Raw genomic sequence first — 24729 nt, forward strand, 5'->3', positions numbered from 1 at the left:
ATAAGCTTTTATTTGACTGAAACGATTTTATTTTTTTAGTCTAGTTGAGATGTTGCTTGGAGTGGCAAATTAGACAATCTGATACTGCGTTAAGTTGTGTTATTGTGTGTTACGTTGTGTTGCGCTGCGTTCCACACACCGAATCCCACCATCAGTTATAATAGGTGGTCAACGTATCAACACATTTTAAGTCATCATATATATTTAAAATAAAATGGTAATATGCAGTTGTAAACATCAGACCGTCGGGGCGCAGTGTCAACTTAGCTCAATGTTACCTTTATCTAAACCAGTCCCTGTAGTGGACATCCTAGATGCAAGGTCACTAGGTTTAACTTGTCAAATACATTGCAATGCGCCTGTCAGCATGTTGGAGCAATCGCTTTACGCATTTGAATACAGAGTCAAATCCGGAAAGTAGCGTGTACACAACTTTATCATTTGTTCATTGGTTTTCATTTTAATTGACGTTTCGGACTATGACGTGTACACAACTTTATAATTAGTTCATTGGTTTTCATTTTAATTGAACTTTTGGAATATGACGTGTACACAACTTTATCATTTGTTCACTGGTTTTCAATTTAATTGAACTTTTGGACTATGACGTGTACACAACTTTATCATTTGTTCACTGGTTTTCAATTTAATTGAACTTTTGGACTATGACGTGTACACAAGTTTATAATTTGTTCATTGGTTTTCATTTTAATTGAACTTTTGGACTATGACGTGTACACAAGTTTATAATTTGTTCATTGATTTCATTTTAATTGAACTTTTGGACTATGACGTGTACACAACTTTATAATTTGTTCATTGGTTTTCAATTTAATTGAATGTTTTGGAATGATTTAAACATGTAAACATTTCAGATAAAACAATAGAAAAAATATAATATCAAGATTGTGCAAACCGTATTAGGGCACCGACGTCACTGGTTGAATCATTAGTAAATTTAATTTAATTATGACTTACATTTATATAATGTTCGGTGACTGGAGCAGGATGTGCTCACGGTTTTCGAAAAAAAAAATAATGATTAAAATACACTATGCTTGTCTGTTGCATCAGTCTTGTTCTGTTTTGTTTTGATGGACTTCCTTAAATTCTTTAATACAAATCATGAATTTGGATATGATGAATCTGCTAGAAAATATTTTGGCTATTTATGTTCTGCATGCAACAAAGTACACTTTTGGATAAAGGGATTGACACTTATTCAGTTTTACACTCACAGTTTTGCTAGTCTTATGCATAAACTACGCTCAAAACATAATGCATCCCGGCCAACGGGAATGCTCCACTACATAAATATGAATACAAATGAATACTCTTATATTTCGGGTATATGCAGTAAAATCGACATAAAAAGAAGACAAAGAAAGAAGAAAGTATTGTGGGGCTATACACATTTTATTATGGCCATGTTTAATGATGTAAGAGTATCTAAACTGTTTAAAACGAAATAAACTTAGCTATTTGAAATAATGGTTATCAATGTATCTCTAGACGTCATACATTTTTTCTGTTTACATTGAAAGTAAGAAATGGATCGTTGAAATGGACGATACGTCAATTAGTACTTAGTATGACAATTTTGTGAATGTCACGCAACACAAACAACGTACATTACAAGCTCTGTATATTCATATGGGACACATATCGAATACGAGAACCGATGGCTATAGTGATTAAAAGCATTATTTCATGGGAATCTTAATAATTCCCCAACAACATTAATTACCCATAATATAACTTACGATTTTCAAGTTGTCCCCTTAGGATTCATAGCGACATTGAAATATTATGAGATCTGATTACCATGGTAACCCATGATGAACTACTCAACAATTGCCATTTTCATAGATCTTTCACCACTTTTTTTGTGCGAAAAAAAATTATTTGGCATATGCGAATAGCAGCATAGGTTAAATAAATATATTGTAAAAATCGAGGAAACTACCTCAATTATATTTTCCAAAAAAATCAGACTAAAATCAAGTGATCAGAAAGTAAGGGAAATTACCTAATGTATAAATCTCCCAAAGTAGAACTCCAAACGACCAACTGAAAAAAAAATATGAACACTGTTAATGGTTTCATATAAGAATTAACGACTCTGTTAGAATGCGATACGGGTTCTCAGGAATTGGTTGATAAACGCGAGTTTTGTATTAGTTTTACATCGACAATTTTGGTAATAGATACATTGGCAAGTCTAAGTATGACTGGCTACTTCTAAAGAACCAATCAATTAAATCTATATATATATATATATATATATATATATATATATATATATATATATATATATATATATATATATATATATATATATACACAATTCCAATTATAATACGCTTATATACTTAATTGTATTTACTCATTTATTTGGATATTATTATCTGTATATATGTTTTATAGTGAAAACAAAACGTCAAACTTCTAAACTTCAATTGAATGCGTTGCCAGGAGAACAGTTCTAACATGGATAATTCGAATAATACCTACAAACTTAAACTTGCCCAAAACCAAGTAGAATCATCCTGAAATAGCGATTACTTTAAAGATACAATATATACGAGCAGTGTGTAACACACCATCAGACATGTGAAAGTGGCTTAGTGTGACGTCATCCACGTCGTATATTCTCTTATAGTCAAATTGTCATTATAATCGAATCTGACATCAATTACGTCATACGTTACACAAACAGTTACTTTCATGTCACTATTTATTGAGTACTTACACGTCACTTTTTGTTGTGTATATTTGATCATACAGAGATTCAACAGCCATCCATTTGACAGGTATGCGACTCTGAAACATAAACGCCATCGGTTAATTACTTATGCGAGTAATACAACTTGAAGGACAAGAGGTAACTTCCTAACAAATCGCAAAAAACCATCTATTTTATATAACTTCCCTCCACATTTTTGTAAATATATCAAAAAAGTCTAGTTATTTATTATTTGACTACTCATTTTTTAATATATCTTATCAAATCTATTGCAAACAAGGAACGCAAATTCAACATAATATGGGTGGCTTTTGCGCAGTGATCTGAGTTATATTTGATGTAAAATAACAATTATTAGACGTTTGTGTATGTAATGATTATATCTATCTTTTTAGGCATGGTATCCTTTATGCATTTATTCATGGTTTATATATCATGCAACTTAATCGAACATAATTTATTAAAATCGATTAATCATGACCGACGGATACTTCGCGAAAAAAACAATACTACATCAGTAATCCAAGTGTGTAAACACGAAGATTAATTTTAACATCTATACTGTTCTCAAAAATGTGCCATATAACTTAAGTAGTTTTTTCAAACAAACATATTTAGATGTGATATCTCGATGTGTTTACGAATGATCTTAGTATTTTAACGAGTCTCGAAGCGACGAGTCGCAATGCCGAGATCACATTTGTTCAGCACGGACAGTGAAATCAAAGGGACCGTACGTTCCATGTACGATAAAATGCCATAAATAGTAATGTTTATTAAATTATTTACAAATATCATAGTGGAGCATTTCAGTATTTCGTGGAAGAAATAAAATCAATCTCCTTATACGTATAAAATATTCACTTCTTTATGTAACTATATAATGTGTTACCAATAATGCGAAATACATCTTTGTATGCGTGTGCATATATGCAAATAAGATTGTACATGACTCAATCCTATTAAATACGACATACATATTAATATACGTCAGCACCTTCTATATAGACGTTTAATGTTCTCATAATCCAATCTTGCTCGTAAATTTTGGGGAAGAGTATACCATTTAGTCCTTTGTGTGTCAGAGTTTGGAGATGTGTAATTATTTAACTGCATACAATTGTCATAATTATATATTCATAATCACTGTCATATTTCAAATGAATGTGTGTAATGGACAGTTTTATCAGTCGCGCCCTCTCGCGACGAATCACTTTCGTGACGTAATGTTCTAATGACGAGTGACTGAACATTTAAACAGTTGAATGGCATTTCGAACACCTATAGCGTCACAGAATCACTTCACGCCAGAGAAGGCGACTTGTGTACTCGTACCGTCCCACTAGATTTATGTAAGCAATAATTTAATTTCATTTCACATGACATCAATTCGTGCGTGTTTGGGGAGGACAGGTTACTAACCTTGCTGGTTTTGAGGTAAGCATCACTTTCGTAGATATCACGTGTTAATCCGAAGTCTGATATTTTCATAATTCTTCCTTCCGAAACCAAAACATTGCGTGTAGCCAGATCGCGGTGGACGAGCTGAAATATACAATACGCGAACACGTGAATTCCTTTGTAATTATGTTTTTTATGTGGCATATCGATATAGGATATTTTGGCTGTACACAATATATTTGTTATAGGATAAAATGATGAATTAAAAAGCGCGCACGCTTTTAATTGACGATCAGTACTATTAATTAAAAGCGTCTGGGTTTTTAATTTTTGATACGTACTATGAATTCAAAAAGCATGCACATTTGCCCAGTTTATTAAACGAGTACTATTTCATGCAAAACAAACTTGATTTTTGTTATGATGTCATAGTTAATCAATATAATACAATAATATTGAAGAAAAATAATAATGATACTACTCGGGTTACCCGGACTATATGTATTTTAAAGCGCCACAGTCGTCAGCAGCGCACTTTTGAATTTCTTATGAACAAACAATATATTTTACACGCGTTGTATACGTGTATATGAAACTCATATCGAACACGAAGCGGTATTTTGATTGTGGCACGTTGAATAGTATCATTAGATTTTTGTCCAATGACAAAATAGTTTCCTTCTTTCCCTCATATCATCATCATTTGTGCATCACTGATCGGATTTATATATCCGTTTGTCTGAGTAATAAAATAACAAATAAGAGAAAAAAATACGTGTACCTTCATATCGGACAAATATTCCATTCCTTTGCATATCTGCCACGAAAACGAGACTAGGTCACGTGGCGTTACTGTTTGTTCCAACGTACACGGAATCTCGTCCGCGTAGGCGGTAGACTCATCGTGATAAGAACCACACTCTAGCTGTCTAATCCGCCGTAGATAACTCCGTAGTGAACCATCATTACAAAATTCAACAATTACATACAGGGGACCTGTTTACGAAAACACATAATCACGTGTTATAGATGTCATATCATGAGGACATGTGACTGTTGTCGTTGCCTACTGCATGGTGACGAATACATTGGATTACGATTTAATACGAACTAAACACGTCGTTTTTGTAGTACACAACTAAGGGTTCGTTTGTTTAAACAATTACATTTTCTAACACACCTGTGTACTTATCTAAGCGCTCATTGACGACTACTACGCATGCGCATTAACGTTTTCCTTTTTTTCCCATTAAACACATACTATCGTATGTCATTTGCAAATATTAAAGCAACAATTTCAGTTTACGATAAATGATAATATAATGTCGTCGTCAACATCAGTATTAAACAGTAAAGTAGAGGGGTCGTCACCTGCGCACACGCAGGAATTGAGTTGAAAGGCTCATGGGTAGACGCGTGTTTGTAAACAACGACACGCTTTCATGCGCAGAGGAGAATCCCCCGCTTTAATACATGTTTTCGTCCATATCGCATTTTTAATGCGTCCAGTTGCGGGAATTAATGATGATAACTATGAGAATAACGAAGAAAATCACGCGAGTGATAGATAAATAAATAAATAAATAAATAAATAAATAAATAAATAAATAAATAAATAAATAAATAAATAAATAAATAAATAAATAAATAAATAAATAAATAAATAAATAAATAATACTCAGTACAAAATTTGACATTATATTATTTATAATTTAAATTGAAAGGCGATGCATGGACTTCTTGTCGACGGAAACGTAAACACGATGTCCACAATTACAGAGTCAATATAGCCTTATAAGTCACGTGCGTATTGAGCGATTGTTGTTTGAACACTACGATATAGATTTTTGAAAAGTACCTCATAATAATCTAACAATCGTTACATTAGACGTAATCGATTCGTTTCATGTTTATTCATTTCAAATCGATTACCATTAAATCACGCAGCCGCGAGAAAACAGTCACGAAGTCGTAACACAAACAATAACAACCGAGCGAAAATCTTGTTATGAACAACATCCTGTTTGGTGCTCATTTTTTCGTATTTTCTGTGAATTTCTCGAATTCTGTTACAATTTGACAAATCATAGATTATTTTGATATATATATATAAATGTGTGTGCAAGGAAATATGACAATAAAACAACTGACTTCGACGGTAAAAATACGCCAGCCCCTGAGGCGTTATGTAGGTTTGTGTACTGATATAGAGAAATAGACAATACACATACCTTTCTGGGTACATGCACCGAGTAGCTTAACCACATTCGGATGGTTTACCTGTTTCAACAAAGACAGCTCAGTCATCAGGTCTCGCAAATCGTGTTCGTTCCCAGTGTCTGTAAAAACAGTGAATACACCAATACATATAATAAGTAGCCTGTAATAACAATACCGAACATACCACCACTTTTTTTTAAAACATCTCATGTTGAAAACACAGCAGCACAAAATTCGTAGCTTAAGCAGCTTTCTATGTGAAATCGAACGTAAATACAGGACAAATAGGCATTTCGACATTGAACTATAAAAATGAGAAGTTCAAAGTCAATCATTCAATTTTTGTGGCAGTCGTTTTATCCGCGTCTTTCGCGCATTACGCGAGATCTCGCAGTGAACGGAAATCACCTAATAAACCTCACTGATTGACAGTGATAGAAACGACTGACCTTTTGTCATTTTCACCGCAACTGCTGTATATCCAGTTAACCCTCTAATATTGAGTGCCTGTGCTGCCATCACCCGACCAAATTCCCCCTCACCGACGACTTTTTCGAACAGAAGGTTCGTTCTTGGAAACTCCCATTTCGCGTCATACTGAAAACACAAGATAGACGGTGAATGTAAAGCCATTAGTTTAAATTATACGTTTGCATTCAATTCGAAGGTTTTTATTCTAATAAATCGTATTCATCAAATGAATTAACAAAATACGACAATATTTAAATAACATGGACTTTCTTTAAATAATTTTCGAATAATTTAAATAATTTTACAGTGAAATGAATGAACATATTGTATGGAATTCCGCTCGTTATTCATGACACTAATTATTGTAAACTATATATACAGATCCGAGGAAATGAAGAACGCGCATGTTTTATAATTGCCATTCATTAGTAATTTCATATATTATTATACATCTGTCACCGTAACGCCATAAGTTACAGCGTGTCGTAATTTTGCGGTATTTAACGGGGTATTTTCATCCAACCATATTAGGACATGCGAATTCTAAATATGGAATGATTACGCATGTAAGCGTCCTCTAATAATAAAAACAAACATGGCTGACACCAGAGTTCGACCGGACTCCACACAAGGAAGTTCGCTGATTCTGTTCTAAACTTTGTGGATTTTGGCATTCCCATGATGTATCCTTGGAAGGAAAAGATGTATAATAATAAGGTTATTAGGAGGTTACCTCAAAGTACGCCGTCGCATTGACTCCCGCTGCGCGTCGGTCGATACTCCCGCTGTACTGTCTTCGTGCATACTTTGAGGTATCCTCGTAATAACCTCATATTATACCTATAGTATTTTCTTTCATGGACAACTTCCCTTAGTTAGAATATTTATTATCTAAGAGTAAAGCGAATACCCACGTGGTTATTGCAACTAAAGTAGTTAACTCGTGTTATTTTCTCAGATTACGTCAACAAATCTTAGTCATGATTGTAGATGAATCACTGCGGACACGGTCCCGGCTTGTACAGACAATATTTAAACCTAGCTCTTATTTTCAAAATACCGAATCAAATACATTCACCTAAAATCGTGTGTTAGATATATATTCGTGGACTATAATGTGTAACATGACTATCACGAACTTGATGGAATAAAATGGCGGATTGTGTGAGGTAATCTGACAAAATACCACGTGACACTGAACTTACAAACGATTGGTTGGGCGCATGTCTTGTACTTACTTCCGCTTTGCATTTATGATAGCCCAAAAACCTCGGAACAGACAATTCAACCGAGGCGTGTGATGCCGAATTACTCTCCATAACATAATCTGACGGCACCGTGCTTATTGAAACCATGTCCTTGGAGTTGTAGTTCTTTGAGCCTCTTTTTCGTTTTCTATGCTGGTTATAACGTATAGACGCCATAGTAACGACCAGAACGACAGACGCCGAACTTACAAGTAGGGCGATTAATGTTTTACAATCGCCATCGCAGGCAGAGTTAGGTTGGATTGTCTTGAGTGGATATGTATCGCCATTGCCTGTATATATAATTCAAATTCAAATAATTTGTATTAGGGTAAGTTATCAAAATGAACTTCATCAATTATATAGCTGGTTTATTTATTTAGTTAACTGTTCAATTATAGGCAAACGGCTTCGAAGGGTCGCATGCAGTGTGCGTTCGAATTTCGTGTAACACATCGAGACGTCCATTGGCATACGTTTAAAATATTGGCCTACGTTAAAACTATTGGCCTACGTTCAGTAATACACGATTTACACTGTATGTGACGGAACCTGTTTCTGTTTTAACTTTACGAAAGCTCTTGGCGTAGCGCGTCTTGTTTGTTTACACGAAATTCGAACGGGGACTTAGCATCAACAATGGATGCTGGATAATTGAAAACGTACTTCGGAAATTGAGTTGAAATCTGGGTGGGGTTTACGATATTTCCATTCCCTATTTTGACTATTAAATTTCGATACATCATTCATCTATTTAAGTATAAATATTCTGAGATATATGTATAATGTTGAATTATGTACCTATAATTTCACTGCCAGTTACACGCAACACCAAGTATGGGTTAAAATTATTATAGTTTGACACGCCTCTTCAATAACGCTTTTTCATTTAAGTTTATTTCAAGGGATGAAATAATTGTATTTTTTGGACAGATTATTGTTTTCATTTCCGGATTAATGTACAACACGTTTCTAAAATACTCCTGTCTCTGTCCTTGATGGAAATGTTTTTTTCTGCGCAATTGTGTCTATTGTTATTCTAGTCTATCCACCCGGATATAATAATTTTTATTAATTGGTTCGAATATTTACGTGATGAACCGATGTGTGCAGGTACGTAGGCTGGAGGAGATTCTGTGCTGATCAAATCCAAGCTTGTTTGGTCTTCCTTCTCGTCGTGTTCGTCAAGTGAGACGGGCGGTGGTCCACACACGCATGACGGTTGAGCAGACAAACAAAAACAAACTCCTCCAGCTCTTCTAATGCCTTGTGGGAAGTTAGCCGACACCGAACCCATCACATTTGAATGATCTGTGAATAAATATGAATTACTACTACTCAATAGGCCATATTTGCTAATGGCCGCCGAAATCTCGTTGAGGGTGAAATTACTACTACTCAATAGGCCATATTTGCTAATGGCCGCCGAAATCTCGTTGAGGGTGAGATAGACCCGCGACTTGCTCCCATGTGTCGCCATCGCGTCCACTCTTCCAAATACCTGGGTTACACAACTTTTACAATCGAGTACGTAGACACGATGACGGTAGTGAATAGAACACTATTTAGCTTGCAAAAACAAGTCGCGCGACCTTCTCGCGATCAATGAGATCTCGGCGGCCATTTCCCCATAAGGTCTAATAAATATAATGCTAATGAGATATTACTCCCCGTAGGGTGCGTTTGAATGAATAAGAATTACATTTTTGGATGTTGATATTGATATACTGAATTGCTTCAAGCGGAGGAACAATAATTGCGCACGCACGAGAATTGAGTCGCAAGCGACGATAACAACGCAGGCTAAAATGCAAAGGTCCATGGGTAGATGTTTGTGTATAAAAACGACAAGTTATTGGCGTCTTCCGCATGCATACGCACACCAAATCAATTCATCAATCATAAACTTATTTAGGTGTTTTTGCAAATAAGAAATGTTTTTAAGAAGTGAAAGGCACATGTGGTGTTGGTTTTATCCCTACAAGAACTACAATTTCTGTTTTCAAGTCCAAAGATGAAATTATATTTTAATATAATGTTTCATAGTCAAATATTATAATTATCATTCTCATTTTGTTTGATTTTGTTCTTGTATTGTTATTCAAATTGTCAAAAAATTCTGTTTTTGTACCTGTATTCACTTTTGTAAACCATATTTAGCAAGGACTGGATGCTCGAGTTCAGTTTATAGTGACAATCGAAATAAAGGTCAAATGTTCGCATCTATCACAACAAAGTTTCTGCAAGCACTATGTATGTTACTATTTTCTGATATAACTCACAATAAAAAACGTTTAATGCTATAAATAGCACACTTAGGATGCAACCTGCGCAGACTGACATAACGATATAAATAACACGTCAAATCAAATCGATCTACTTTCAATTTAGAACATTATCGCACAATTCCAGCAATGATAATATTTCAAAGCTAACTGTACCGTCTTTAGTCAATATCGGAAACTCATTAGTTCTAATAGTGAATATGGGTTAATATAATTGTTCCCATTATCACGAGATTAGAGAACATTAATGCGGCGCAAGACCTTTTATGCCGGGGATATTGATGGATAGCATATATTGCTGTATTTGGCAGAACTAGTTAACGTATAACAGATTAAGACCACAATGATTACCTCGCTATATGTAATTATGAAAATGTTTTTCTATGAATTCATTTCATGGTTGGAGAGAATAAATTCATTGGAAATAATATTTTATTTTACTAAATACTATCGGGTAATTAGGGAAATGCAAGTTAAAAAGAGATTTATACAACATAGCAAATATATTCATTGGATAAATAAATAATCACAAAAGAAAGTTAAAAATACCGTGAAATAGACTTTCGAATAATTTTCGATGTAAGTAGCGGCCTGCTTAAATAGATTTAATCTCACTCCCTGAAGGACGTATATAATATTCTCAACGATTCACGCCGCAATTTGGTCTTACACTTATACCACAGGTCGTTGACTTATGACAGACAAGAGAGCTTACCCACGCAATCCTGCAGACAGATCTTCGGGTGAGCACTCTCGAGAACGTCACATGAATAGTCTGGGCAAGTGAGAATATTCGGAGTGCATGTAGAATAGTCCATGGCTTGCGGCCGATCTCTGTGGAGCCATGTGCACCGTCCATTAGGGGAACCAATGCCACATGCGCTTTCACAGTCTTTTTTAGTTCGGAACATAGAACACTGTTTGGGTTCTGAAATATTTGAAGACAAGTGGTAAGTAGCTAGGAGATTGAGTACATGGACTAAATGATATTACGTGGTCATACTAAACTAACCATGGAACGTTGTGAGGAGATGATTTGTTAACAACAAATGTTATTGTAGAGGGCAAGGGGGGTGAAAATGGAAAGTTTCATTCACAGTAAAAAAAATAGCTTTTTACACTTCACAAATAAAAGCAAATTCCTAATTACATTTTCATAATATTTGTGATAATTTGAGTTTAAGAATCAAAAGCGGAAATTGCGTACGAATTACGACATTTAATTTGGAAAATGCTTTATACGTTAACAAAATATAATATCTTCGTACAAATTACACACAAATAAAATAGCTGATTACATTTTACATCTTGCTCATGTCTACGAATTTACGTTCTTTATTTAGTTAAATTACATTATTACTAAAATAAAAACAATTGCTTACAGTATGCGAAAATACCCCTTGCCGACCCTCGCTAATATTAACGGAATGTCAATCCCAGCTGTGTTATTTCGCTGATACTTTACAACACCACAGCAGTTATGAATCTGTCTGTCGCTATTCTATTCTAGTTTTGTCCGAATCGAGCGTCTTCATGACGTAATACTAAGTAACGTCACTTGTAAACTACCATTCCCCGTGAATTGAGAAGTGAGCTTACGCGAAAATGAGTTACACCCCCCTCAGTAAAATCCTCTTGCTTTTTCAGGTTGAACTAATTATACGAGATTCTGTGCTTTCCCTGTCACATGACTCTGAATCCCTTCTTTCAAAGTAGATGCAACACCAAGTTTGATTTGTTTCTTCTAAACGTACATGTCCATATGATATATAAGCCTATTACAATACCCAATGTTAAATGCATAGAGGTATTAAGATCGTCTATTATAGTGACAAAATGACATTTTCTAAGTACTTAGTAATTATCACTGCGAATGGTCTGTGGTAACCTTGGAGCCGGAATAAGGATTACAGCTTTGTTGTAAACATGCTGATTAGTCACGAAAGAGCGTGAATGACTCGTTATTTCTTTTTATATTGATACCTTGGGGACATCTTGCATTTAATTCGCAGAATATTATTCGCCAGTTGTTGATATATGGAACAAAGTAATAAAATAATTAATACTTACCGCAAGTATTTGTTTCTGTTGGTAAAAAAAAAAAAAATATTTTGATAAATTGATCTGAAATATTTTCTTGTATTACTGAACTACACGAAGCATTGACATTAAAGATGTTAAGAAGATTATAAAGTTGTGAAGATTTATACACACATAGACACAACACGCAGTTCAGAATATCTGCATTTCCATGGTAATTATTTTTGCCTTTGTAACTCGTCGTACTTCGGTGTTTACGATTTGCGCGCGTACGCGTGCGCAGTGACAGGTTGGCAAGAATCGTTCTTTCGATCCGGAGATAAAATCAACACGTTGTTCATTGTTTCCGTTATTGAATATGTATGTACGTATTCCTGTCAATAAAACAACTGGTAGGCAATATTGTCGCCGGAGCTTGATCGGTGAGCGGCGTTTGTTATCACACATTTGCATGCTGGTTGGCAAAAATGTAAACATATGACGTCACAGCTTATAAGAGTCAGCCGAAAAGTGTTCCATTCTATTCCGTCATCGCGTCAATTGTTACCATGGTTACATAGTTCAGAGGAATAGTAGACACGATGATGAGAAAGAATTGAACATTTGCGTCTGAAGAATACAAACACTTTATATTGGAATTGATGTATATACCTATCCACCAATTAGTACATACACTCTAGGCTTTTTACATTTCCATTGTACATGTTATTTGATTGTGTTCAAATGTTTTATTTCAAAACTGAAAATTATTTAACTCATCCTTGTTTAGTGTGAGGAAAATAATTAAGAACATGCACATGCACGTCCAATCAAATAAGCTTCACTACAAAACAAATTACGTAAGTGTACTTACGAGTTGATAACACATCGATAGTCACGTTTGTGGTTATTACGTCTAAACCATTACTAGCTTGCACCTCGAAAACAATAGTCCGATTTTTGCTATGACGTAGTCTAGTTGAGTTGATTACATAGATTATTCCCGATGTGTGTTCTAAAGTGAGACCGTATTCAGTCATCACTGTGTCTGGTGTGACGACGTCATAAACAACTGGCGAATCACCCACGACATACGCTGGCAGGTTAACTTTGATTATCTGCAAGCATGATATACATGTAATTACTTAAATGTCACTCACTAATGGTTATACGCTTAAAGTTGCTAGTGAATATTATACATAGTGATATGCATCCAATCGAAATATTGTGATTCAAACTCGCATACTTTGAAATAGTTTAGAATTCATTGACACACTTGTCAAGACTGAGACGATCAAGTTGTGGAACATGAAGCTCGAATTCCAGAAGACAATAAGACGAATATATACATGTAAACATTAGGATGTTAATGGACATACTTAGATCTATACATACATGTAAATACTTGGATGTTACTTGATATTCTTAGGTCTATACATACATGTAAATACTCGGATGTTACTTGACATTCTTAGGTCTATACATACATGTAAATACTCGGATGTTACTTGACATTCTTAGGTCCATACATACATGTAAATACTCGAATGCTACTTGACATTCTTAGGTCTATACATACATGTAAATACTCGGATGCTACTTGACATTCTTAGGTCTACACATACATGTAGCTACTCGGATGTTACTTGACATTCTTAGGTCTATACATACATGTAAATACTCGGATGTTACTTGACATTCTTAGGTCTATACATACATGTAAATACTCGGATGTTACTTGACATTCTTAGGGCTATACATACATGTAAATACTCGGATGTTACTTGACATTCTTAGGTCCATACATACATGTAAATACTCGGATGCTACTTGACATTCTTAGGTCTATACATACACGTAAATACTCGGATGTTACTTGACATTCTTAGGTCTATACATACATGTAAATACTCGGATGCTATTTGACATTCTTAGGTCCATACATACATGTAAATACTCTAATGCTACTTGACATTCTTAGGTCTATACATACATGTAAATACTCGGATGCTACTTGACATTCTTAGGTCTATACATACATGTAAATACCCGGATGCTACTTGACATTCTTAGGTCTATACATACATGTAAATACTCGGATGTTACTTGACATTCTTAGGTCCATACATACATGTAAATACTCGGATGCTACTTGACATTCTTAGGTCTATACATACATGTAAATACTCGGATGCTACTTGACATTCTTAGGTCTATACATACATGTAAATACTCGGATGTTACTTGACATTCTTAGGTCTATACATACATGTAGCTACTCGGATGTTACTTGACATTCTTAGGTCCATACATACATGTAAATACTCGGATGCACTTGACTATCTTAGGTCTATACATACATGTAAATACTCGGATGCTACTTGACATTCTTAGGTCTATACATACATGTAAATACTCGGATGTTACTTGACATTCTTAGGTCTATACATACATGTAAATACTCGGATGTTACTTGACATTCTTAGGTCTATACATACATGTAAATACTCGGATGCTACTTGACATTCTTAGGTCTATACATACATGTAAATACTCGGATGCTACTTGACATTCTTAAGTCTATACATACATGTAAATACTCGGATGTTACTTGACATTCTTAGGTCCATACATACATGTAAATACTCGGATGTTACTTGACATTCTTAGGTCTATACATACATGTAAATACTCGGATGTTACTTGACATTCTTAAGTCTATACATACATGTAAATACTCGGATGTTACTTGACATTCTTAGGTCCATACATACATGTAAATACTCGGATGTTACTTGACATTCTTAACTCTATACATACATGTAAATACTCGGATGTTACTTGACATTCTTAAGTCTATACATACATGTAAATACTTGGATGTTACTTGACATTCTGAGGTCTATACATACATGTAAATACTCGGATGTTACTTGACATTCTTAAGTCTATACATACATGTAAATACTCGGATGTTACTTGACATTCGTAAGTCTATACATACATGTAAACACTTGGATGTTACTTGACATTCTGAGGTCTATACATACATGTAAATACTCGGATGTTACTTGACATTCTTAGGTTTATACATACATGTAAATACTCGGATGTTACTTGACATTCTTAGGTCTATACATACATGTAAATACTCGGATGCTACTTGACATTCTTAGGGCTATACATACATGTAAATACTCGGATGCTACTTGACATTCTTAAGTCTATACATACATGTAAATACTCGGATGTTACTTGACATTCTTAGGTCCATACATACATGTAAATACTCGGATGTTACTTGACATTCTTAGGTCTATACATACATGTAAATACTCGGATGTTACTTGACATTCTTAAGTCTATACATACATGTAAATACTCGGATGTTACTTGACATTCTTAGGTCTATACATACATGTAAATACTCGGATGCTACTTGACATTCTTAAGTCTATACATACATGTAAATACTCGGATGTTACTTGACATTCTTAGGTCTATACATACATGTAAATACTCGGATGCTACTTGACATTCTTAAGTCTATACATACATGTAAATACTCGGATGTTACTTGACATTCTTAGGTCCATACATACATGTAAATACTCGGATGTTACTTGACATTCTTAGGGTTATACATACATGTAAATACTCGGATGTTACTTGACATTCTTAAGTCTATACATACATGTAAATACTCGGATGTTACTTGACATTCTTAGGTCCATACATACATGTAAATACTCGGATGTTACTTGATATTCTTAAGTCTATACATACATGTAAATACTCGGATGTTACTTGACATTCTTAAGTCTATAGATACATGTAAATACTTGGATGTTACTTTACATTCTGAGGTCTATACATACATGTAAATACTCGGATGTTACTTGACATTCTTAAGTCTATACATACATGTAAATACTCGGATGTTACTTGACATTCGTAAGTCTATACATACATGTAAATACTTGGATGTTACTTGACATTCTGAGGTCTAAACATACATGTAAATACTCGGATGTTACTTGATATTCTTAGCTTTATACATACATGTAAATACTCGGATGTTACTTGACATTCTTAGGTCTATACATACATGTAAATACTCGGATGCTACTTGACATTCTTAGGTCTATACATACATGTAAATACTCGGATGTTAATAGACATTCTTAGGTCTATACATACATGTAAATACTCGTATGTTACTTGACATTCTTAGGTCTATACATACATGTAAATACTCGGATGTTACTTCACATTCTTAGGTCTATACATACATGTAAATACTCGGATGTTACTTGACATTCTTAAGTCTATACATACATGTAAATACTCGGATGTTACTTGACATTCTTAGGTCCATACATACATGTAAATACTCGGATGTTACTTGACATTCTTAAGTCTATACATACATGTAAATACTCGGATGTTACTTGACATTCTTAAGTCTATACATACATGTAAATACTTGGATGTTACTTGACATTCTGAGGTCTATACATACATGTTAATACTCGGATGTTACTTCACATTCTTAGGTCTATACATACATGTAAATACTCGGATGTTACTTGACATTCTTAAGTCTATACATACATGTAAATACTCGGATGTTACTTGACATTCTTAGGTCCATACATACATGTAAATACTCGGATGTTACTTGACATTCTTAAGTCTATACATACATGTAAATACTCGGATGTTACTTGACATTCTTAAGTCTATACATACATGTAAATACTTGGATGTTACTTGACATTCTGAGGTCTATACATACATGTAAATACTCGGATGTTACTTGACATTCTTAGGTCTATACAACATGTAAATACTCGGATGTTACTTGACATTCTTAGGTCTATACATACATGTAAATACTCGGATGCTACTTGACATTCTTAGGTCTATACATACATGTAAATACTCGGATGTTACTTGACATTCTTAGGTCTATACATACATGTAAATACTTGGATGTTACTTGACATTCTGAGGTCTATACATACATGTAAATACTCGGATGTTACTTGACATTCTTAAGTCTATACATACATGTAAATACTCGGATGTTACTTGACATTCTTAAGTCTATACATACATGTAAATACTTGGATGTTACTTGACATTCTGAGGTCTATACATACATGTAAATACTCGGATGTTACTTGACATTCTTAGGTCTATACATACATGTAAATACTCGGATGTTACTTGACATTCTTAGGTCTATACATACATGTAAATACTCGGATGCTACTTGACATTCTTAGGTCTATACATACATGTAAATACTCGGATGTTAATAGACATTCTTAGGTCCATACATACATGTAAATACTCGGATGTTACTTGACATTCTTAAGTCTATACATACATGTAAATACTCGGATGTTACTTGACATTCTTAGGTCCATACATACATGTAAATACTCGGATGTTACTTGACATTCTTAAGTCTATACATACATGTAAATACTCGGATGTTACTTGACATTCTTAAGTCTATACATACATGTAAATACTTGGATGTTACTTGACATTCTGAGGTCTATACATACATGTTAATACTCGGATGTTACTTCACATTCTTAGGTATATACATACATGTAAATACTCGGATGTTACTTGACATTCTTAAGTCTATACATACATGTAAATACTCGGATGTTACTTGACATTCTAAGGTCCATACATACATGTAAATACTCGGATGTTACTTGACATTCTTAAGTCTATACATACATGTAAATACTCGGATGTTACTTGACATTCTTAAGTCTATACATACATGTAAATACTTGGATGTTACTTGACATTCTGAGGTCTATACATACATGTAAATACTCGGATGTTACTTGACATTCTTAGGTCTATACAACATGTAAATACTCGGATGTTACTTGACATTCTTAGGTCTATACATACATGTAAATACTCGGATGCTACTTGACATTCTTAGGTCTATACATACATGTAAATACTCGGATGTTACTTGACATTCTTAGGTCTATACATACATGTAAATACTTGGATGTTACTTGACATTCTGAGGTCTATACATACATGTAAATACTCGGATGTTACTTGACATTCTTAAGTCTATACATACATGTAAATACTCGGATGTTACTTGACATTCTTAAGTCTATACATACATGTAAATACTTGGATGTTACTTGACATTCTGAGGTCTATACATACATGTAAATACTCGGATGTTACTTGACATTCTTAGGTCTATACATACATGTAAATACTCGGATGTTACTTGACATTCTTAGGTCTATACATACATGTAAATACTCGGATGCTACTTGACATTCTTAGGTCTATACATACATGTAAATACTCGGATGTTAATAGACATTCTTAGGTCTATACATACATGTAAATACTCGGATGTTACTTGACATTCTTAAGTCTATACATACATGTAAATACTCGGATGTTACTTGACATTCTTAGGTCTATACATACATGTAAATACTCGAATGTGACTTGACATTCTGAGGTATATACATAAATGTAAATACTGGAATGTGACTTGACATTCTGAGGTCTATACCCACCTGCGAATATTGCGATGCATTTTTATGCAGTCCAACATAGTAATTCTTTTCCTTAAAGTCAAACACTAATTCCTCAAAAACCACTGCCACATCGAAAATAATAGTATCATCTTTGTCGTCTGATGTTGTGCGTATGAATGCGATCTCAAGTCGACACAAGGTATATTTGTTTGGTACTGAAGTCTTAAGTATCAAATCTGAAACAAAATAACAGCGACGTAACATAAAATCATGCATTGTACTGCTTGCATCCTAAACTTTAAACTAGTTGTTGAAGCCAAAACATTTTTTTTTATTTAATGATTAATATAACCGTAATACATCGGAAGGAAATGTAAAACGAAATTACGTATTCATGCTCATTAATATTAAATATTGTCTCTTTTCATCCATATGACATAACCATATTCTTGTCTATAAAAGTTATCTGTGTTGATAATCACTAGCCACACACCCACGCATCTAAGCATACACACTGATTGTATATCATTATTATGTTGCACACTGTTGTCCAGCCTTGCAAGGTTCACCACGATTAATTTGTATTGCTCACAAAGTAACTTGTAAGGCTATTTCATTACTTGTCAATACTGCTTTTGTAATTCTAGTAATTACGTTCTGTGATTACGTAATTGTCGAAAATTCATGAAATCCAATAGGCATATGTGTGACTCAAAAGGCGAACGTCTTGACATTTTCTGGGGGTCATTTTGTCATCATAATGAAAATATTTGTCACTGGCGTACTTTTGCCAAGGTCTTCATTGACAACTAATTGCATGTTTAAGAGAACTAATCGAGAAATTCACAGTATGTGTCACTTTGTGAATAAAGTATTACTGTAACACAGCATTTTCTCGAATTCACACGTTATCTAATCTGCAATATATTTGGTGTTTACAAACTGTACAACTGTATATTTTGAAATAGAAAGTTTAATTTTATATAGTTACAAATGTCAGATTGCATCATTTCCATTTTTCAATATCGCGGCAACTTTGAGTTTTTAGGTTCATTGTTTCTGTGTAAAATATTTTGGTGCCCTGTTCACATGACCTAATTTTTTGCGTTTTTCAGAAATCAATTTTGCAGGTTGAGGTTCACATTTTCACCAGTTGTAATATTTGCATTCACTATTCGCTGTGTACAATAGGACATATTTGACCTTCAGTTACACAGCAACATAAAAAAACTATAGAATATACCGCCCTCTAGTGACACAACGCTACTATGACGTAATACATGTGAGAGAAAGACGTTCACTTCCATTTTTGAGCTGCAGTCGTCCAACAATGACAGTTTCTAAGAGATGTTATTATATCTTAAATCACTAATCTACACATGTTGACGTCACAAAAGTGCTCTGTCGTTAGAGGGCGTGACTTATGGAAAAGGTATATTGTAAATGTATCCTTACTCGGCTTAATGTACGAAACAGTATGACCATCTGTGTACGCATTGCGAATGAGTAGTTCACCGATTTGGAATACGCCACACTTGTCATTAAGTATAGTCACATTATATTCATCACTACGAGTGAGAGATTCGTCGCATATGTGAAGCTCATCAGTGGGCACCACGTCTCCCTGGAAATGAAACATTTCATCATTGGGTATTATGACGATGATAACAGAATTGACGATCAGGAGACGATTACTCTCCTGATGCTAATATGATATCCATAAATATACTGTTTATATGTTATAATCGATGCAAATGTCAAATGTGTATAAGATAGTACTATCCTGAAATTCGGATGATATACATCAATTCTCCAATATTTTATCATGACGTTTGAGCTACATAATTGAATACAATTTGAATATTTGGGTATCAGGGGTGCTATTCACTCGCAATAATTACGCAATGATTTATTGGCAACGATAAAAGTCATTTAAAAAGCAGTTTAAGTGGGTTTGATTTACTAGTATTGAGTGAATATTAAATTATCTACACATGTATATGACAGTGCCAAGGTCACCAAGCAATAATTTGAAAATGGTTTAGCGTAGCCTTGTTGGTTGGAATGAAATAATAGCAACTAAAAAAGTAAATATCATCTATCTTTGACACAATTTAAAAATCTAAATTTAAACAACTCAATGCGCCACACTCTCCACGCAGCGCGCGTTCGAATTTTATTTAAAGTAGGGGAGTCGTTCCCTGCGCATGCGTCAGATGGCCATAGCGTGTTATTATTTACAAATAAGCGTCTACCCATGAGCCTTTGCGTTTTAGCGTGTGTTGTTATCGTCGATTGAGACTCAATTCCCGTGCGTGCGCAGGTGACGACCCTCCCGCTTTAACTAAGCAACGTATTTTATACGCGTTGTATATGTCGCATGGGGCGTGAAATAAACACAGCGCAGTGCGTGGACTGATTCGAACTGGGAGCAGATGCTTCTTTGCTGTTCAATTCCCGCAAGATTTACTATTATTGCCCCTGAATGTGCCAGGTACGGCGGATTTAGATGTGCGTTATTTTGTAACCATGGTTACTACATATCATTATATACACTATATCGCTTAATTTTGCCACTTTTCTACGATTTCAACATGTAGGTGTTAAATGTCGCCATTCCATACTGTTATTATGTCAATGTCACGGTTATTTTAAGGAAAGCCGTTGCTTGATAGTTAGTCTCATTCTGTTAACCTATCTACACACGTATAGTCACCAAAATGTACGGCGTCCGTCGTCTGGAGATTCTATTATATAAATGGCCAACAGTATTTTTATACACTATAAGCAGTCGATATTTTCCGACTCATGGATCATAACACTTGTTTTGTGTCACTAGTAGATTGACAATTACCTTGATAATTTCATAACAGACTACTTAATGTATCGAGAAAGGTACACCAAGTATATACTGCTTACGCGATACTTATTTGTTCAATTTTCATAGGAAATGGTGGCCATACTTATCCCAAGTCGTATGTGAACAGAAATTACTAAATCGTATATTTAGTGGGAATAAAAGACCGATGTTTTTGAATATTGTCATATACTATTGGCGGATTCCATTGTCGTCGAAGTACGCCATCAAATACACCATTTTGTTCACAAAGGATCTATTAGATTATAAATTCTTACTTGATATTCTAGTGTTAACATCAATGTCATTATGAAGCTTATTAAAGCTATCGTCTCTTGGGCTTACATTGTTTGTATTTATTAAAAACTGTAATACCTATATTAGAAAATTAGTGTAGACGTTTAATTAAGATTCCTTCGTGGAAAATGTTCAAATTATTCTCAGTGAATTGTATACAGTCTTAGAATATAAACAAATGTATATATATCCCATAATATTATCCCAGATTGAAAATGGACAGCACATTCAAACAAAACTGCTTAACATACCTTGAGTCTCTTCTTCCAAACAGTCGATACCAGCTGTCTCGTTGCGTTGTCAAGGGTACACGTCTTGTGTGAATTATAAGGCAAAACTATTACCGTGACTTCTATCATTGAGTACTGTGATGTCAGGTTAACAGCTTCATCAAACACCGTGCAGACAATGTTTACTCTGTATGCCGGCAGTTCTGGGGGCGCAGTAAAATGAATAATACCGCTTGATTCGTCAATAGAAATAGGAGTTCTTTGATCTGTAATTCAGAGATACATGCCATCAGTGCGTGATTGCTATCCTAGGGTTCATATAGGGTTAACAGATTATAGAATGTGTGCAACTGTTTAAGACAGTTTTTTGTGTATAATTTTTAGTGTATATTAACTTTATAATTGTTTTGAACCCTTGAATGTATTTTTAAGTTTAACCATGTTGTCGCAATTCATTACTCGCTTGTGGGAAATAGAAAACGCGATACAACTCTCACTTTCTACTCTGATGAGCGGAGCTTAAATAAATGATACAATGCGCATGACTATACTATTGCAAACAGAAATTGGTATTCGGTTAATACCGTAACGTTGGCGGGCCATTTTAAAATGAGCAACAGTCAATATCACGAATACCTATGTTCTGTATTATTACCACCGGAAACATAATAATGTTTAAAGGGTGGTTGTCGTCACACAGCGCGTGTTCGAATTCCATGTAAATAAACAATGTATTTTTCATATGTCCCTATGAGTCCCATATGGAACAGGACGCGACGCGACGACCACCGACCTTTAATGTGTTAAATTTGTTAAAGGTCATTAACTCCCGATTTTGGAAAACATCGTTCTGGCAAGCATCTTACTCGGGTATATTTCAACACTAATTAGTGCTGCATTGAGGGCAAACTATCATACGTGTGTTTGTAAGCGTGTCTTTGTATTCGTTGTCTCGATATGAGAAACAGATGAAGTCATTGAAATAATCAACAAACCCGGCAATATTGACTTGATGTGATCCAGGAACAGGTGCAGCTTTGTCGCATTGTATTGTGGGCAATGTGTGTGGGAGTAACGAACACTCTAAGGCTCGGATGCCCCCTAAATTCGCAGCTGGTGTTCGTGTAACAAACACCCTTCCAAAAAATATTATTCCGTTATATAACGTCCTTGGATTGTGTATGGGAAATATTGCCCAAGGCTAAAGCTATGAGTACAAACACGTGGTATGGTTGTTATTTTTGTGTGGTGACTTGAAACGTGAGGATAACATGATTCAAGGGAGGATTGATTCGAATTGGTTCTCCGTACGAATCACGCCATTTCAAACATATTTCAATAATTTTATAAGATCATATGACATACTATGTCATCGCGGTGGATACTAGTTTTCCTGGTTTTCGTGTTGTGTATTTCAACAACAGACACCAAGCCGCACATAGAAATAGTTGGTGTGTAATTGAATATTTCAATTATTAAACATGATGATAATTATCTGGACACGCACTGCTAATGCGTACATGGGACAACAATTGCAAATGGAGTTCAACTACCGTAACGACAAAAACACGATTCGTACCTTGTCCGTAACTATGTAACACGCACGAACTACACAAAAAATGGTGGCCAAATTTACTGTTTCACCAGTAGCTATAGGTCGACCGACGAGCTTTGAATTCGAGTTGTGATTTTCGGTTAGTTAATTGTAAATAATGACGATATTGCTTAATGCTGCCGTCGAATATTGGTATTACGAGAAACCTGTTCATCCACATCAATATAATATACCCACTTACGGCTGAGCTCGTATATACGACTTAACAAGAACTAGACGAGAATACGTTCAATAATTTATAGTGGAAATACGAATTATGCAACAGTTATCAACGGCGATCTATGGAAGGACTTCACGTTTGTTAAATGAGCAGGCTTAACATATATGACTGCCCTGATGTTGTGGTATTTGCGCATGGCGCGTTCGAATTTAATGTAACTTCACCAAATATGTCGAATGGGACAGATATCGAACACTCGTCGCGAAAAACGCCAGCCATCAGAAGAAAAAAATGCTTGGCAAATTCGTAAAATATATTTATGTTAGGAAATTATTCTAACTATTAATCCCGGCTTTACTTGTTAGAGAAAGAGAGATTAGCTTTCCGCGGCTTCATCTTGCAGTAACACCGAACAGTTAGAGAATGATGTAGACCGATTTTTATTGTTGAAAGCAGGTTACTCGTACTTTGAAAAACGCCGTAGGTAACCACCTAGCTAAGCAGATATAATGCCGGTGCCTGTACAATCTTACTCCTTATCTCAGACGAAATGTATATTTTCTTGAAAAATGCAGACCTTTTATGGAACAGCAATGTGTAGACAATACTACATTTATTTAGTATAGTTGT

The 24729-nt window shown here is 34.7% G+C and overlaps 1 protein-coding gene across 1 annotated transcript in view; it reads right to left on the reverse strand.

Moving 5' to 3' along the window:
- The window catches only part of LOC102804897 (proto-oncogene tyrosine-protein kinase receptor Ret-like), a 30420-nt gene extending 7806 nt beyond the window's left edge, over window positions 1-22614 (reverse strand). The window contains exons 1-14 of the mRNA XM_085493723.1: window positions 22555-22614; window positions 22346-22382; window positions 18980-19176; window positions 13264-13507; window positions 12441-12455; window positions 11086-11298; window positions 9178-9396; window positions 8077-8378; window positions 6817-6964; window positions 6379-6486; window positions 4929-5143; window positions 4169-4291; window positions 2753-2823; window positions 2030-2070 (exon numbers count right to left, since the gene is read on the reverse strand). Coding sequence (XP_085349849.1) covers window positions 2030-2070; window positions 2753-2823; window positions 4169-4291; window positions 4929-5143; window positions 6379-6486; window positions 6817-6964; window positions 8077-8378; window positions 9178-9396; window positions 11086-11298; window positions 12441-12455; window positions 13264-13507; window positions 18980-19176; window positions 22346-22382; window positions 22555-22614 — 1993 coding nt within the window. The remainder of the gene's footprint in view (window positions 1-2029; window positions 2071-2752; window positions 2824-4168; window positions 4292-4928; window positions 5144-6378; window positions 6487-6816; window positions 6965-8076; window positions 8379-9177; window positions 9397-11085; window positions 11299-12440; window positions 12456-13263; window positions 13508-18979; window positions 19177-22345; window positions 22383-22554) is intronic.
- Window positions 22615-24729: the final 2115 nt, after the last annotated feature.

The sequence above is a fragment of the Saccoglossus kowalevskii genome, chromosome 19 (genome assembly GCF_978046115.1).
Source record: "Saccoglossus kowalevskii chromosome 19, keSacKowa6.1, whole genome shotgun sequence".
Taxonomy (NCBI): domain Eukaryota; kingdom Metazoa; phylum Hemichordata; class Enteropneusta; family Harrimaniidae; genus Saccoglossus; species Saccoglossus kowalevskii.